This window comes from Diadema antillarum, unplaced genomic scaffold (assembly GCF_040938485.1).
Source record: "Diadema antillarum isolate AM-2024a unplaced genomic scaffold, OU_Dant_1.0 seq00002342_RagTag, whole genome shotgun sequence".
In the NCBI taxonomy this organism is placed as follows: domain Eukaryota; kingdom Metazoa; phylum Echinodermata; class Echinoidea; order Diadematoida; family Diadematidae; genus Diadema; species Diadema antillarum.
In genome coordinates this window covers 12,411-31,841 of record NW_027272957.1, presented here as the reverse complement: position 1 = coordinate 31,841, position 19,431 = coordinate 12,411, and the positions used below count along the sequence as shown (strand labels likewise).

At 38.9% G+C, this 19,431-nt stretch overlaps 1 protein-coding gene across 1 annotated transcript in view; it reads right to left on the bottom strand.

Annotated features, from left to right (window-relative positions):
• LOC139714615 (solute carrier family 12 member 4-like) overlaps positions 1 to 18,751 on the bottom strand; it is a gene marked incomplete at its 5' end in the record, with an annotated part of 56,592 nt that extends 37,841 nt beyond the window's left edge. The window contains 6 exons of the mRNA XM_071626296.1: positions 413 to 648; positions 1,120 to 1,305; positions 5,618 to 5,767; positions 9,925 to 10,038; positions 11,060 to 11,136; positions 18,728 to 18,751. Coding sequence (XP_071482397.1) covers positions 413 to 648; positions 1,120 to 1,305; positions 5,618 to 5,767; positions 9,925 to 10,038; positions 11,060 to 11,136; positions 18,728 to 18,751 — 787 coding nt within the window. The remainder of the gene's footprint in view (positions 1 to 412; positions 649 to 1,119; positions 1,306 to 5,617; positions 5,768 to 9,924; positions 10,039 to 11,059; positions 11,137 to 18,727) is intronic.
• Between the last annotated feature and the right edge of the window lie 680 nt (positions 18,752 to 19,431).

Below are 19,431 nucleotides of genomic sequence, written 5' to 3'. Positions count from 1 at the left end.
ATACATCTGCATGTTTGATTGACATTGACCGAGACTGAGATTGAGAGTGTGACTCCTTGTATACTGCCGCTGTATCGCACCACTGCCAGTGCACTGCCAGTTTAGACTAGTGCGGTATCATACCATTGTCTCTTGCAGTTAATATGGCTGAACTTCAAATACCGGTAGTGCACACAAATTTTGCAGATTTCATAAAGTTATACTCCCAAATCATTCACAGGAATATAAAGACCACAAGTATTAGAGACTTGTCACCAAAAATGCACGAAAACAGGACAAAAATACAGTGTAGTAAGCCAGCCCACATTCGGACAGTAGAGAGATCCAGATGCCCGGTGAGTGATGGCACGATAACTGAGGTACGACTGTAATTCACAAAATAAAGTTGTGCAACTAAAGAATAAACTCTGACCGGAGACCGTGCGGGGTGAAGAATCCGATGTAGATGCAGAAGATGGTGACTATTACGCAGGCCAGGAAGAGGAGGGCGCACTTGTTGACGTACTTGACGCCGACGAAGACAAGTAGGGAGAGGATCGCCAGGATGATGGTCCCGTACACCCGCATGTTGTTGAGCAGGGCGGCGCTGGGGCCCCCGCTGTCCGATGTGATGTCCCCAAACAGGGATATCTGTGGGGCGATGTAAATCTGGGCACAGAGAGATTGTACATTGATGAGGACTATGAAGAAAGTGTACTTTAGTCAGTCCAAAGTCTGCACTGACTGACAAGTTCTGAATGTCTTGGTTTTGACGATTACTTTTATTCTTCACACAGTTTTCACTGAAAAGACAGCTTACGAGATCTTAAATGCATGCTCATGAAATCTCCAGAATGGTTCAGAATGGCTATAAAATGTCTGTGTCAAACAGACTTCCGACAGTATACCTTACAGTATCAAAACACTAATTGTAACCTGAGCTAGCACTGACCAAATTTAATCTGCAAAATATCTGTAATCTAGAATGAGCACAGAACAATATCTCAGTTTTCAAGTGGGAGGAAAATGTCATCCATGCCACGATTATCCAACATTGACCAAACTCTACGCTGCTTTTAAGATTGAGCCGTTAGCTTCCAGAAAAAAAAAAAATAATTAGGCAACCTGTTCACATCTTACCAGGAGAATTTCTATGGCTCCGAGGATGTACATGGCAGACGCAAATGTGGTGCCAAGGTAGAACAAGATCCCAACTGCTCCCCCAAACTCCGGGCCGAGGGCTCTAGAGATCATGAAGTAGGACCCTCCGGCAGGCACCACTCCATTGGTTGCAATGGCACTCATCGATATCGCAGTCAGCATCGTCTGAAAAGGGAGAGAAGGTGGGGCAATATTATCTCAGGGAAGTGGTTCAAGTGTGCAATCAGTGTTTCATAAAGCTGTTCGTAAAGTTATGAACAACTTAAAGGCGCAAAGTCCCGGTAGTGTAGAGGACGCTGTTGGTGATACTGCCGATCACCGTTAGCATTGATACGAAGATTGCCGAAGTTGAGCCGTCATCAAGAGTAAAGCGCATAGGTGTTGCTAAGTAACGTTGCCATCGTTGTCTTCTCTGCGCATCTCTATAGTAATGCCAGGGTGCGTGCATATGTGCTTCTTATTATGACATCACAAAAGAAGTTTGCTAAAGCTGTCATCCCCCTCAGCCGAATCGTGAGCCGAACTGTGATCGGACCACTGACTACAGTGGATCGCACTTCTTCGGACTCGGGGAAATGGGTCACAGCGTAAGTGCAAAGAGGAGTCGATAGCCTAGGTCTCTATAGGAAACTTGCGCCATGCGCCCGCGTACGCATTTGACTAAACCATCGAGACCATGTGCCTTTAAGAATGACTGGTGATCAGTTCTTGTGCCGAATTATTGAAATTCTGAAAGGATACCACATAAGAACTGATCACCAGTTGTTCCTAAGTCATTCGTAACTTTAAGAATATTTTTATGAAACACCCCTCTGATACCAGATTTGAGTCATTGCAGCATTGCGATACATATGCAAAAATAACAGCATTGCGATACATATGCAAAAATAACAAGACGTCTATTTCTGCTCCACAGAAAATTATCCAGGCAGTTTTGTAACTGAAGAAAGTAGCACCCACAACTGAAAATTTGAGCAAAACGGAACAAATGACAGGAAAGCCCTAACCATTTAGTTGTCTGTGGTTTCCTACATGCACTTTTAACAGAAAGTGAAATCTTGGTCCCACACACGAATGTAAGCAAGTATTTCCATTGTGCACAAGATTTTCTGAACTGTATGCTGATGGAGATACAAATACGTGAAATGAACATAAATGTCATATTCTAGAATCTGAGCGAAGAATGACACTGGCTCTGTTTTGGATTACATCTATTAAAGAATATAATGTCTTTGGTCATTACTGGATAGACTCCTGAAAAAACAACAAACAAACAAACTGTGTCATTGCAGAAACAGTGAAATTTGTGACATTTCATGTATTGTATGCTACCCAAGGGGAATCTTTTCCAAGTGATGTCACAGTCATATGATCAGAACAGCCCGTTCGGGGGGGGGGGGGGGGGGGGGGGGGGGGGGGGGGGGCTACATTGAATGGCATTAAAATGGCCAATTGTCCCGGAAATGCATGCACTCTTGCTCAAATTTTCATCGATCTTTCACATTATTTCACAAAAATGGCTTCCATCTTAAGGTTCATTTCCCTAGAGCTGAGGATATCTGGTGGGAATAAAGAGAAATCTTCAGTAATACTCTAATCCACCAATTTCAAATGTCAGGACAGCCAAATACTTGAGTTGACAGCTTATACCAATTAAACCTTAATTCCGATCTCATAGAATGATAGCGCTCGGTGGAAATCAGAGGGATTTGCAAAACGTAGAACTACACATATACACAGTCTACTTCAAAATTTTTAGTGTACACCTGAATTTCTTTGTATGCTAATGAAGTTTCAACCTCAAGGTGACAATTATTCTCTGCAATGCAATCCAAAGATTAGCAATTTCCTTAACAGGTATGACAGAATCTCTCATCTTCCCCTACCTTCACATTGTAAAATCACTTAATTCATTTTTTTTTTAATCATAAGCACTCACTTGTACACCTTCTCATACTATCAATACATTGCTGTACTCCCATTTTCTTGTTCTAATCAGCACATAGCATTTTGAGGGCTTTTGAAGTTTTCATAATCATAGTATCAACACACATTTTAATTTTTTTGGAAGAAATTCCTGCATTAGATTTCAATTACAAACCTCATCAAAAGAGGCTTACACTTTTGTTGTTGTTGATGCATTTGATTAATTGGGGCAGGAAGATGGAGAAATGACATTCAATTATATCTCTCCATGGATCACAGTTGCTACTGGGAAACAAGGATTAACATAAATGAATATCCGCAGCTATCAGTCAGTATAAGGACCTGTATATCCTTTCATATGATTCCATTTACGGGTTCTGACCAGTGCTTAAAGATGCCTCAGAGAAAGTTCACTGTTGAGAATTTCTTGAGAGAAAAAAGATTGCGACAAAAGGACCATTGATATCACAAGGAAAAAATATCCTCCAAGAGAACAGTTGTGGGTTGCCTCATTTTCTTTCTGCAAAAGGATATTTTGTAGGCAAGACCTAACCACCTTTAGTATTAATGAGTTACAATATCAAAATTTTTTATTTCATTATACTAGTCTTAATCTTAATTTGTTATTATCATTATCTATTATTATTATTATTATTATTATTATCATCATTATTATTATCATTATTATCATTATCATTATCATTATTATCATTATCATCATCATCATCATCATCATTATTATTATTATTACTGTTTTAAACAAGCTCAGGATCCACCTAACAGCTGCTAGTATGCATCACATACCAAATCTGCTAACAAGACACATGAACACATGATCCTCTGTGTCATGTGTCTGAATGTCTTTCAGTGCATGGCAGTTGATCTCACAACACTTCATATCACGTGCCTTCGTGTCTGTGACTGCATGACATTTGACCCCCACTGCTGAGTGGATTCAGTCGCCCATGACCTAACAAGCCGGAGTGACAGTCATACACGTATGTACCTGACACCGCATAAGTGCCAATGATGCAGACACCACTCACTACAGTAGTGTACATGGTGACTAATTCTGATGCATCATGGCATCTTATCATGAACATCGCACAAAATTCTTCCAGCTTCATCACTGACTAGGCTGCACCTGTACGTTCTGCTAGGTTCTGAAAATTCCTTGATAACCTACAGCCACTGCAGGTTATCAAGGCATTCAATGTATATAGTACTTTTTGCACGCAGCTAATACATAACATTCATGATATATCTCTTCAGAATGTATCTTGTCATTGATAACACAAGGATACAAGGATATTGACCAAATCGTTCAGACATTCCATCATAATTTTTGAGTATGTCAAGTGATATATATTTATTTTCCTGCTGTCAGCATTGAAATTTTTGCAGTGTTGAAATTTTCACACATTTTGTGCAACCAAAAACCAGCACAAAAATAAAAGCACACAAATATTTTTGCTTGCTGTATGTTCCAGTAGTTCATGTCTTGATTACGTGGAATGAAAAACACGCTGAAACTCATCTTACCCGGACAAGCAAGGAACATTACTCATGCAAAAATATCCACTTTCACAGTAAGTAGTAGCATAATTATTTACATGGTTTCAGTGACTTGCATTAGCATGGTAACAAAGAGTAACTTAAAACATAACCTCTAAGGCACACTTCCTACTTAACAAACAGTGGTCATACTGTTTGTTGCTTACACAGCATCACATTTCATGATTCTGTATAAGCACATGAGTGTCATGCTATCCTCAAAGATTTCCTCATCTGCTCTTTTGATTTTGTTGTTGTTTCTACAAAACCAGCGTTAAGTCGATGAACGGTCTTTGAGCAACATAATGACAACAGAATCTCTCCCTCAAACGCAACTCATTTTGAAAAAATATCCACTTTCACAGTAAGTAGTAGCATAATAATTAACATGGCTTCGGTGACTTGCAATAGCATGGTAACAAAGAGTAACTTAAAACATAACCTCTAAGGTACACTTCCTACTTAACAAACAGTGGTCATGCTGTTTGTTGCTTACACAGCATCACATTTCATGATTCTGTATAAGCACATGAGTGTCATGCTATCCTCAAAGATTTCCTCATCTGCTTGTTTGATTTTGTTGTTGTTTTTACAAAACCAGTGTAAAGTCGATGAATAATCTTTGAGCGCATAATGACAACAGAATCTCTCCCTCAAACGCAACTCATTTTAATAGAAAAATCGTAACACTATATACAGTAAAACTAGGAGCATTCACATTATGAAACTTTCACAAAATTGGAGCCTACGGTCTTTTTCATGGCATAAAACTTAAATTGTCCCTTGTATTCTATACATTGTGTACAAAAAAACTTTTCACATGTATTTTACTTTCGCAAATCTTGGTTCATCGCCAAATTCGTGAAAGTTTCATTCTCGCAAAAATTTCCAGTATTTACAGTGTATATAGCCTGGGTGTAGCAACTAAAAACAAAACCTACAAAAATTGACAATGCGTGGCTAGACGGATAAGAAGAGACGTCCAGAGAGAACTCACCGTGCAGCACGAGACGAAGACGATGAAGAAGCACTCGAGGGCCCCGGCCGTGCCCACCTGCCAAGCAAGACGGATGAAGAGGATGACGCCTAGGATGTTCTGGAGGCACGGCAGGTACACACCCATCAGGGTTCCCATCTTGGGTGCTGTCTGTAGGTGGGAGATCATGATGTGGATCCAGAATGTCACTTGCCATTATAGCAGTTTTGGTGCTGATATTTAATAGTTTTGATAATTGATGTTCGGTGCAATGAACACATTTCACTTTCATCCCTCCAGTGGTGACCTGGATATATCACAATCTGGTTTATAATCTACAATGTGTTCATTTGTATAATACTGCAATGTACACTGTATGTTCTATACAAACATCAATATGCTCAAACAGTTACTGATTATACCAACTATGTGCATACTTGCAAAAAAAAAGTACTTGATAAAGGAAAAAACAATATAACTGGTGCATTCAATCACAGCAAACACATTTTGCACACTATGTCTTATAATACACGATAGCAAAACAGCTTTTGATATCAACATGCACTGTACACAAACACAACACACACACACACACACAGGCGTGAGCACACCTTTAAGCAAAAAGAAAAAAAAAAAGTCCAGTGATGTGTAAGCAAACACACACATTTTAACTTAAAAGTTATCGAATAAAACCACCCAAGTGCTTTCCTACTCTGATTAATGTACATAAATTTCTGGGAGATACAATGCATTTAAGCTACAGTAATTTCTGACTGCAAATTTATAAAATTAGATACATTGCATTTCACAAACATAACGGCAGTTTCAAATGATACTAAAGCTGCAAAGTCTTCCTAATTCTGCACAAAGCTTCCCAAAAACTTGAATTCCTTTTCATAACATGACAACTTGAGCAAACTATTTCCTTCTGAATTAGGAATTGCTGTCAACCATTGCGATGCATGTACATGGATTGCTCTTGGGGATCTCCCTGATTATAATATGATGAGATAAAGGCAGGCAGTCCTGTGATGATACCATGGAACATTAAAAAAAACATGTCTAGTACAATGTACAAGTAGCTAGCTCCATAATGATAAGAATAACAGGCTATAAAAACTACCTCAAGAAGAATAAATCATACCATTATTTCAGATCACCTTGAAAAAAACAAAACAAAAACAAAACAGAACAAAAGACAAACTAGTAAAAAATATTGTATTGCAGCCCAATACTCACAAATTTATGCAAATTGACTATTCAACACAATACCTGCCAGCTATGCAGTGATACCACCAACATTCCACAAATTCTTTAGGGGTACATATACGGTCACAACATTATCTTTTCAATAGGATTCTTAGGTCGTTGGAAATCCTATTCAAATATGAAAATTGGAATTCCTTTGGATAATGAGGACAATATGTCAAACAAATAGACTAGACAACCAGTACCTTTTTCATAGTGCTGTTAGCACCATCACTAGTAAAATGATCTCAAAGCAGTGAAGAGTAGTTTTGCTTTGGTTTGGTGTTTTTTTTTCCTCAAATTCCTCTTTGGCACAACATCACCCTCTGATCTGGATAATATATATTTTCATTTCGACTAAAAAATCTGAATTTGCAAACCACAACTGTGTATTGATATTTGAATATATATCATGACTTGTTCCTTGTTCCCTATAAAGCAAGTGACTCAACTACACTTTATTCTTAAAAGCTACTTAAGTCCCATTCTCTACCTCCTCCCCTTCCCCCCCCCCCCCAAAAAAAAGATTCCTCATTTGACACGGATGAATTTGTGACTGTGCCCCCCTTTTGTAAGGTACCAGTATAGCAACATTGATTTTTGTATTCCAACATTGATTTTGTATTGATTCTTAGCAAAGTTCTTATTTAAGATTCTGATATTATAGTACATATATTTCAAAGGATGAAAGACATGACACATTCATCATAACCCTTTGGAAAAAAAAAGGTTAAAATTTATCTACTACCCTATCACTGGTCACTTTCTCTTAGAATCAAAGACGTTGACAAAACAGGTTTTGTTGCGAGACACCAAGCACAGTAAATCAATTGCTTGGTGAATCTCAAGGAAGAAACAGACAAAAGCAAGGCAAAACAGCAGCATTTTTTTTTTCAGTCAGTCACCAGAACCGCATTTAGAGTACTGCTGCACGGTGGTGAAAAGGGTGTTCTTGAAACACGGTGGGTATAAAATGGACGACGGAAAAGCTTTGCAACCAGGAAGGAGGCACCTCAAGGAAACAACATTTGAACAAATGAGAGTGTGATCCACCATGTAATTATTAAAAAAAAAAAAATCACATAGGCCCAAATTTACGAAGGTGGTACAATCTTGTCCATGGTTTAAACCGTGGACAAAAACCATGGGGCGCCAATTGTTGCATGGAATATTTCGTTACAAAATCAGTCATTCTGTTACATTTTGTCACAAAACATAACATATTCTGCAACGAAATATTCCATGCGACACTTGGTGCTCCATGGTCTTTGTCCAAGGTTTAAACCATGGACAAGATTGTACCACCTTTGTGAATTCGGACCATAATGTGTGTACATGTGGATGTAAACGAAAATGTCACTCTACCAGGGAAGTTTCGAGACGAAATGTTACATTCATAGAATATACATTTTCTTTTTACGGTCATAAATATATTTCCCTGTCCCTTGTACGGGGAATTTACAAGGAATAGCAAAAATATCACTGTAGCAATTTGCAAATCACTTCATTCTGTTCAATCACAATGACGTACAACCTCAAACTGGTGCATATTTGATGTTCACTGCAGTGGATAACTAGAGTTAGGCTTGCAGTGCAGTTCACCACAAAGGGTAAAAGTTAGTTTGAGTATAAATGTGGGCACTTCAAACAGAAAAAAAAAGAAGAAAAATCACTCAAGTACCTCTTTACATCGCTGTTTTGACCCACCCTGTTTGTCAACACATCAGGTGCGAATAAAGAATTCTCCATTTACATAAATGTCACATTCAAAAGAAATTGCATTGACTGATATCCATTCAAATGAACTGAATATTTCATAACAAAATTTTACAATACCAATTCCATGCATTGCTTCTCTGTATTTTGTTATTGTTGTCTAAACTAAAGCTTGATATTTAAGCAGCAACTAGTCACAAATTCCCGCCCAACTTTGGTCTGAAAATCGTGTTTCCTGCATCAAAGCTGCACATCTTTATTTCCCCCTTTTCAGTCCTAGTATTTGATTTTGAATGAGTTAAATGACATAAACTGTATATCACAGGTGTCAAAAGTGTGATACTTGAAATAACATTTTTAATCACACCTGTATGTACAGTGTATGTATCTACAAGATGTACAACCACAGTTACAACACAAAGGACAGTCCATTAAATTGTGCTGAATCAACAAAATATGCAAGATATATGTCCACTCAACAGAGCAACATAGAATTGGCACATCATGTAAGAGAACAGATTTGAACTTACCATGCAAGATATCAGCCCCCACCCCTCTTCCCAATCCCAATGATCACAAACTTTCAGATTCTAAGTTTTTTCTGTGATGTACATGCACAAAAAAGCCATGCCATGCAGTCAGATTGCAGTGTGGCTAATACTCTGATTGATATCACTTGATATTTATCATATTCAGTCAAGCATACCTAGGCAAATGAAAGGAAACAGACATTCACATTGATACAATACCCAAAATAAACGATTGTAGCATCAACACTGCCCATGCCTGAAAACTGGTTCTGAGATGTGTGGTGGTCTTTGAAAAAGACTAGATGGACAAATTGACTAGTGGCAAGTATAGCTGTGGTTGATGTCTTTTAAAGAGAAAGTGTGGCTAACAATAAGAAATATCCACTTGGCAAGAAACAATTTTGAAAATACTTGTGCATAGGTTTTAAGAACCTGTGGCTCAGCCACAGAATTGAAGAGAGAGAGAGAGAGGAAAAAAAAAAAAGACAAAGAAAAACCACGAGTAGATTCCAATACCCCATTTGATTAATTGCCTCTGAATGCATATTGACAATGCTCGGGATATGGATGTATTCTGTTTATCTCTTTACGCATCTTGAAAGACAGTGACGACTGACAAAGAGAGAGCCAGGTAGGTATGCGAAAACACTGGCATGCCTGACGAGCACCTGGCAAATACAACCTCTCCCTTCCCACCGAGGAGAAAACCCATCTCACAGAGATTCAGGGTAATGACTGAGGGGACGGTGGAGGAAAGAAAAAAAGAATGTGATGGGGATGAGGATGTTGCCGGGGGCGACGATGGAGGAAATGATGGGGAAATCATGTGCGTACCTTGACAGCTGTCTTCCTCTTCTCGTCGGGTTCCTCCGTGTGCTCTGGCAGCGTCTTGTAGTTTGCCAGGGAGCTGATGAGGGAAGAGACTTTGGGCCTCTGCTCCATCTCATCCTAACAGCGCCATTAAAAAAAAAGAAGAAGAAGAAAAAAAAAATCAACAGCAATAACAAGTTATCAAGGCTGGCCAGATGACTAATATGTTTACATGACAATAATGGGGCGCAGCTTTGGGATGAAAAGTCTACAGGTAGATTGCAGCTACCAGCTACATGAGGTAATAACATTTCTCATGCAGTCTTATATTTCACAGCTTCCAGGGTCATTCGAGGGTTGTCATTACTGCAAATCGATCGGAACCAATGCAGACGGTGTTACATTGGAACAGAATATTAATCTGGCAGGTAGCTTCACAGAACATGCATGTGACATTTACGTGCAAAATGAACTGTACTCATGCAATTCAGCATAATCCCTAAGCACTAAAGAATCCACTTCCCTAGCACTATAAGATATGTCATGAGGGGTCTAGGGCAATTACCCCCTGGGCAATTACCCCGCACCCTTCCCCTGGCCCTAATCATAATCCTAATCCTGAACCTATTCCTATCCCTAACTCAAACTCCTAACCCTAACCCTAACCCTAACCATAATCGTTACTCTAAGCTTACCACTAACCAGTATTTAGCGGGGGGGGGGGGGGGGGGGGGGGGGGGGGGGGTAATTGCCCTCTCGGGGTAATTGCCCGGATACGGTCATGAGAATTGACAGAAATATGTACAGTGCACTCCCGTTATAACAAACAATGTTAGAACAAAATTCCAGTTACAATGACGTTAACAATTTAGGTTGCAACATTATCCACTCTATGTATTTCATTGTTTATTTGTTCAATTATAACAACATTTTGATATAACAAAAGAAAACTGCTGATCCCGAGGACTTCCTTATAATAGGAGTTCACTGGAACTAACTCAAGGACGAAAATTGCACTATTGGGTAAATGTCAAGGAAATCAGTCTGATCCAAGAAAAAGATTGTGGAGAACCACTAAAAAAATATGCCCTCATCAAGTAATGATGTAGCATTATGACATCATGAGGTTAAAACTTCAATGATTTGAAAGTTTGCTCACCTCATAGAGGGCCAGGTTCCTCTCGTGAATACCGGACTCGATGAACGCCATGCCATCGGACTTGTCGCCTCCATCACCTGTGGCAGTGCAGGACAAACCAATGAAGTGTCAGTATACAGACCACACCTTGACCCTCGGACTGACCACTGTCTGCCATCAAGACCGGTCAGTAGGGTCAAATATGATATTAAGCAATACCCTCTAATAGCAAGGAAGTGATCTGCTACAATCAGAAAGAGGGAGAAAAAAAAAAACAACTAGTAGTTCATTAACCAAAACCCACAACCTTAATGTTGTAGATCCAAAGCCATGATAATCACTTATTTGAACAAATGTGGAATTGGCAGGTAACATTAACCTGTTGAGGACGATCCGATTTTACCATAACATGCATTTCCCATAGACAACTGCCCAAGTATACTAGGGACTAGTCTACAACGGGTTAACAGAGTAAAATTCTGAATTTTCACTGCAACTTTGTGAGAAAAGAGTACCGGATGAAGTTTGAAACATACATACATTTTGGGTGATATTGGTGTTTTGGCAGAAAGTGTGTACTTGGTATTGAGTCATGTTCATACAATTGTCCAATAAAATACCATATTCTTAATCATGCATTGATAAATTGGTTCAAGGAAGCCAGGAGACTTATGCCTATGATACATTGACGAGGGTGTGAATGCATGTATCTGAATTCCCACAACGACCAACCAAGAAGAAAGGAAGAAAAAAAATGATGGTAAAGATGATCAAATTGAATGACCAAACCAAGTTACCAATATTATCAAAATAAATAAAATGCAGAAAAAAAAGGCCCTTGATGTGCCTGTTACCCTTTTAAAACAAATGCAGGTCTAATTTTGTCATATTACCCCCTTCAAATACTTATTACCAGAGAACGTAATTACATGTTATCATATTCTCCAATTTCATGCTATACATCTGCATACTGTACTTTATAGTCTGACGTAAGCATTCTACATTGTATTTTGCCAATTTATGAGCTATTACAAATATAATGTGTTTAATTCAATGCAAGCATTGGACACAACTGAAGTACAGACATGTACAACAGACATAACTTGTACAACAATTGTACTTTACACCAACATGAAGACAAATAATGTGTATTACATGATATTAGGCATTGTAAGTGTGGATTTTGTTAAAACACAGTGGAACAGGACAACAAAACAGAGTAAAAAGCACAAAAAACAAATAAAATCACAACACAAAGGCAGTTTACATCACAGAACAAAGGTATAAGTGGCATTAAATACTACAAAGTTAGTGATGCCATTACCACAAAAATTTACCACAACAGACTGCACATATACAATGTACAGTGATACAAAGACAATAGTTTTCACTTTGACAACCGAATACATTTACTTTGTATATATAATGTACATCATAACTTTACATCAGTTAGTAGGGTTTATTATATGGATAGGCATCAGATGCATGTACTGATATTGCACTGACATTTATATGACAGTTCATCAATCTCAGTAAGAATTAGTGGGCAAGGTTAGCATTAAGAACTTGCTTGGTTGAAGGACATACAATGTAGATTTGCTATTCAGATTTTCTAAAATAATAACACTCTGGTAAACAGAAATCCCCTAATACCCCTTTGGCTTTTTGATGGGTTTCTGTTGTTTATCGTTCTTTTGAAAGGCATAGATATACATGTAGCAATATGATTTGTTTCACTGTTGAATATGACAAATGAAATCCCTCACTAGTATGACTACCCGTATAGTATCTAAGCTTTACTTGAGCCATAGATTCTGAGCAGTTTTAAGCTGCACCTGTGTCTTCCTCAAACTTGGTACATGTACCGTAGGGACCTGAAACGGATTAGGATTATTCTTGATCACTGGTATAAATCCTCCTCAGACGCAGCACAATTGAACTTCATTAAGATTGATACATTCTCTGTGCACTACCATATGCCATGACCTTAAAAAAAAACAAAAAACAGAAAAAGATAATTAAAAAAATATTTGATAATCTAAATTTACATTGTATGTTGTATGAGTTGAATATTACTAGTATGGCACAAAATGTCTAGTAATGACTGCTATCACTGCCACAATAACAGATATTGAACAACAAACGAGTATATCTTGTGTGGGCAAACATTAATTACAAATGCTTGACTAAAAACAAAAAGACAAGAAAAAGTGACTCGTACAAAAGAAGGACTACACATTAAAGAAAAAGACTCATAGAACAATCATTAAGCCAAGAATACTTCATTGCTCTTGCACAGTGTACACAATAATGCCAGAAAAAAAAAAAAACATGATACATGTATTCAAAGAAGACACAAAATAATGTACATGATGTACATAAATCAAATCATAGTTAATATAATGTTTGCACTATTAATGAGAGGTGAATAAAAGAAATGATACTGAAAGGATGCCGATCGCAAACGAAAATGAAAATCCATCAATGAGCTGCTCAGGGTGAATGGTCCAGAGTGTGTACGTTCAAGGTGACATAATATATCACTTTGTTGGCAAAACTTGACAGGTCTGTACACAGAGACGTGGAAACCAAACAAGAGACCCGCGGGTCTAGCGCTCACCTGAGTATCGCAAGTTCACCTTTCACGCAGTCACTAATCTAAATTATTCACAGCTCTACCAAAAATTTGACGAGGCATTCTCAAGTGGAAGATGAAAATGTACAATAAGGGCCCAATTTTTTCAAGATTCCTTAATTTGGGGGAATTGGGGCCTCCTGGGGCCCTCTGGGTGGGGCATGGTGCCCAGTTTGATAAATTGAGATCCTGACCACCTAGGGATGCTACCTGCCAAGTTTGACAAAAATCCATTATGAGGTTTTCAGGAAGAAGATGAAAATGTACAATTCAGGCCCCCATTTGGACCCTTCCAACCACCCCCCCCCCTACCCCCAAGAGGGGCACCCCTGGATCTCCTATGAACAAACTTGAAACTACAGTCATTAATGTACTCACTCATAGTATTATCTCAGCTCTATAACTTCTGATTCTAGAGAAGATTTTTAAAGATTCCTTCATTTGGGGGGTTTGGGCCCCCTGGGGGCCCCCTGGGCGGGGCATGGTGCCCATTTTAACAAATTGAGATCCTAACCCCCTAGGGATGCTACCTGCCAAGTTTGGTGAAAATGGGTCATGGGGTTCTCAAGAAGAAGATAAAAATGTACAATTTAGGCCCCATTAGGACCCCTCCTCACCCCCCCCCCCCCCCTGGGTCCCAAGGGGGGCACCCCTGATTCTGCCATGAACAAACTTGAAACTACAGTCATCAATGTGCTAACTCATAGTATTAACCTAGCTCTATCACTTCTGGTTCTAGAGAAGAAGATTTTTGCGGATTCCTTAATTTTGGGGGGTTTGGGCCCCCTGGGGGCCCCCTGGGTGGGTCATGGTGCCCATTTTAACAAATGGAGTTCCTAACCCCCTAGGGATGCTACCTGCCAAGTTTGGTGAAAATGGGTCATGGAGTTCTCAAGAAGAAGATGAAAATGTACAATTTAGGCCCCATTAGAACCCTTCCCCACCCCCCTCCCCTGGGTCCCAAGGGGGGCACCCCTGATTCTGCCATGAACAAACTTGATACTACAGTCATCAATGTACTAACTCATAGTATTAACTTAGCTCTATCACTTCTGGTTCTAGAGAAGAAGATTTTACAGATTCCTTAATTTTGGGGGGTTGGGCCCCCCTGGGGGCCCCCTGGGTGGGGCATGGTGCCCATTTTAACAAATTGAGTTCCTAACCCCCTAGGGATGCTACCTGCCAAGTTTGATGAAAATCGGTCATGGGGTTTTCAAGAAGAAGATAAAAATGTACAATTTAGGCCCCATTAGGACCCCTCCTCACCCCCCCCCCCCCCCCACCCCCCCCCCCCCCCCCACCCCGGGTCCCAAGGGGGGCACCCCTGATTCTGCCATGAACAAACTTGAAACTACAGTCATCAATGTGCTAACTCATAGTATTAACCTAGCTCTATCACTTCTGGTTCTAGAGAAGAAGATTTTTGCGGATTCCTTAATTTTGGGGGGTTTGGGCCCCCTGGGGGGCCCCCTGGGTGGGTCATGGTGCCCATTTTAACAAATGGAGTTCCTAACCCCCTAGGGATGCTACCTGCCAAGTTTGGTGAAAATGGGTCATGGAGTTCTCAAGAAGAAGATGAAAATGTACAATTTAGGCCCCATTAGAACCCTTCCCCACCCCCCTCCCCTGGGTCCCAAGGGGGGCACCCCTGATTCTGCCATGAACAAACTTGATACTACAGTCATCAATGTACTAACTCATAGTATTAACTTAGCTCTATCACTTCTGGTTCTAGAGAAGAAGATTTTTACAGATTCCTTAATTTTGGGGGGTTTGGGCCCCCCTGGGGGCCCCCTGGGTGGGGCATGGTGCCCATTTTAACAAATTGAGTTCCTAACCCCCTAGGGATGCTACCTGCCAAGTTTGATGAAAATCGGTCATGGGGTTTTCAAGAAGAAGATGAAAATGTAAAAAGTTTACGCACGACGCACGACGGACGACGCACGACGGACGACGGACGACGGACGACGGACGACGCACGACGCACGACGCACGACGGACGCCGGACGAAGGGCGATCGCAATAGCTCACTTGAGCCTTTGGCTCAGGTGAGCTAAAAATTAGGCCGCAATCAGGGTACAAAGAGCCATTTTATGCCCAATGCCAACAGTATGATGTCCGACAGAAAATGAATTGTGCTTCAACAAACAAGACGCTGTATGCACAGGCCTTTCACAATGAATACCTGCTTGCTACTGACGTCACCATGACAGAGAAAGAGCGTAACGATGCAACTCAACAATGTCTTTGAATTGATTTCGACAAACAGAGCAAGGTACAGCAACAAAAAATGATAAATATTCCATAAGAACCTCAAGTAAAATAAAGTGAAGAGATCTCAGTTTCATGTTTTTCATGAAAGAGTAATATTGGCTAATACAAATGCATAAAAATTTGAGGAATGGATGATCCTCATTCCACAGCTTTCCCTGAAGAAACAGAAATCTTCATCATATTTTAAGTTTGTTGATGAAAAAAAAGTAAATGTGTACAGTTTGTTGTTCTGATGTACAATGTAGTACTAACCTGTCACTGGGAAAGGAGCTGTGGCTCAGACTGCAGATGTCCGCAACAGAAACATGATTCTTTTTCCTTTTATTTATTTATTTACAAATTTATTTATTCATTTATGTACATTGTATGTATGTATGTATGTATGTATTTATGTATGTATGTATTCATTTATTATTTATTTATTTATTTATTTATTCATTCATTTATCTATTTTTTACAAACCTAAATGTGTGAGAGTTATGAAATTACATCCTCCCTTCTTAACCTACATACTTACATACTGTAATGCTGTTTAAAATGGAAACATGAGAAATCTTCATATTCTATTATCTTCACATGCAAATTAGACACTCTCCATTCAGTTTGTGTGCTTTTTACTCTTTTTATAGTTAAGACAACTACAGCATAGAGTAGCACTGCACTTGCCTATGACAGAGACTACAGTCACTAGAATGGATACAGTTTGTTATTCTTAGGTTCATTATTCTGAAGGGTCATTAATCCAGAAATGAAGTAATGTCTGTTATTCCAAGGACTGGTTAAACCAAAGAGCTGTGTCTTCATTTTTACTGGCTGCACGCTGCCTCACAAAGGACGGTAGACACTGTAAACATGCAATTGCGCACTTGAAGCAAGAGTACAAGTAAGTGCACTTGTAGCAAAGGTTCTTGCACAAATCTTATTTCATTTTCAGATGAACGACCCTTCTAGACAAATCCTTTTTCACTTTCAGATTCTAAAACAAACCTTATTTCATTTTCAGAGTAACCTTGAGAATAATGAATCCTTTTTCATTTTTGGATTAACAAACCCTTTTAGTATCAGGAGTTAGTGTGTTGTGGAATGACAAACCTTTTGAATTACAAACCTATATATTATTTCATTTTTGGACTATCTAAGGGGCCTCTGAAATAATGAACATCACCCAGCAAGTTCACCCCTTCTTTCCTCTGGTTTGCTTTGTGTTACATGATAGCCAAGAAAGCATTATTATTCATTCACTCTAATTTCTTTCAGAATATCAATCCCTGGTGATCTGTTCAATGAATAAAACAGGTCTCTTCATCAATTATTCTACAGCATGTTTATTTATTCTTTTTTTTTTTTTGGTTAGCATTTTGTTTTTGTTTTTAATGCAGCATCCCAAAACTATACAGCCCACATACACTGTATCATATGTTAATGTGTGTGTCCTACTGGTTATAGACAGAAGAGAGCAAAATCATGTTTCTTATAACGTTAAAAATAGACATTTGAATTGCGCCTACAGTTAAGATGATTCAAAATTTTCGAAACTTAGCTTGTTCATTGATGAGCAGGCTTGATATTATTTCTGGATTTTATCTCATATTTCCTTTTTTTTTTTTGGGGGGGGGGGGGGAAGGACAGTGATGGCAAATGATAGCTTTTGCATTAAATGCTGGCTTTCAAAAGAATTTGCCTTCACACATGACAAGAACATTTGTCTCTCAGTTGCAAAGTGCATGAATTCTTGCACAAGTTCTTAATTTGGATCAAATACCAAAAGGGCTAAGTTACAGTGTATGTGAAGGATTTGTCCCATGGCCTCCACATAAAGGACAATTAGTATCCATCTGTTTTGTTTGTTGTAAACCATCTACTGAAGCTGTGAAGCGACACAGCAGCTGCAAGTTCACTGGTGTGTTTTCGCAATCAGTTGTATCTTCCGGGCACCCTTCTCGGATAAATCTAATTTCAGGGAATCCCTCGCAGCAAATACGGGAGACAATTTGGGCATCCACAAGGCAACAGAGACTTGCCAGCAGCCGAATTGAAAGACAGTGCTCACTCAAGTGTACATGTACATCTGCCCGTGTCAGATGGGCTGACAACATATTGCACATATCATGCATAGGACTATAGCGAACATCGTTGAGCATTTCAAACAACCTGAGTGAAGCATTGGTTTGTTTGTTTGTGCATATGAAGTCATGATACTCTGATTCAAAAGCCTATGATGCACGAAAGCATGTAATTAATCTATTGAATGATCATTGAAGACAAGATCCAAAGTTCTCCTTTGGGACAAATATTTTTGTTTTTCATTTTCTCTGCTGTACGTCATGTACATTACTGACAGATTTGGGGTATGCATGGATATTGCCAAACATTAATGAAGAAGGAGGGAGAATTATTATGGAAAGAGGAAGATTATATGCAATGTACAGTGTATACATGAGGATATACAGACAAAAGATATGATGAACAGACAAGGGAAGAGAGAAAAATAGCTCATGAGGTCTTTTTTAATAGAAAAAAGGCCTTTATTTAATTTATATCAGTCCGCCTATTGAAAACCATGTTCTTAATCAGTGGATTTGCATGAAATGGTCACTATACCTTACATCTGTACATTTAGAACACATGAGGGTCAAATTCACGATAGCAGAGACAGTATTGCCAACACAGACAATTTCTAAGTGTGTGAAAATGTGAGTGTGGTGTATTAAAGAACTGAAGATTATTACACAGATAAGAAAAAGTGCACTAGCTCCAAGTTGTAGTGAGTGTGTACGTACCCAACAGTGAACAATTTTCATATACTGAAAACAAGAGACAAATAATAATATACATGTAGATACAAGGCACACAAAGCGAACTTCCTAAAACTGAAAATTGATGCTTAAAATATTCTCTGAAATCAGAAGATAAGCACAGATAAGGCAAACAAAAAAGTCACACCATTTGGTGTCTTTGTAAGAAGGAAAATAAAAAAGACCATACATGTCTACAAAACATACGCATTAATAGAAAAAATATTAAAGTACAAGCTTGCTAAATGTGAAGATACATTGGATTATAAGAAAATAAAAACAAGTTATCTCCATAAGAATGACAGTGTTTCAGTCATTGAGCACATTTAATGCACCAGTACATCAAAATGCAAAAGTATAGAACCAAGCTCACATTCAAAGATTTCAGATAATAAAATTGACATTTACTTACCACCAAGTTTGAACAAATGGGATAAACTATCCGCAATGGTGTGCTCTTCATTGAGTGGTAAATGTTTCAATGAAAATATTAACACAGTTATCAACTTTGTGGTATAAAAGACCATATTTCTGACTACGAAATCAATTATAGGCTACATGCAAATTCCCTAAGGAACAGTTCTCTTTTGAAAGAAAATGTATTCCACAAAGATACACTGTATTTCTGCTCCATGAATACACTACAACAATGTAAAGAGATGATGTAAGCCGCAATGAGCAAAGATTTG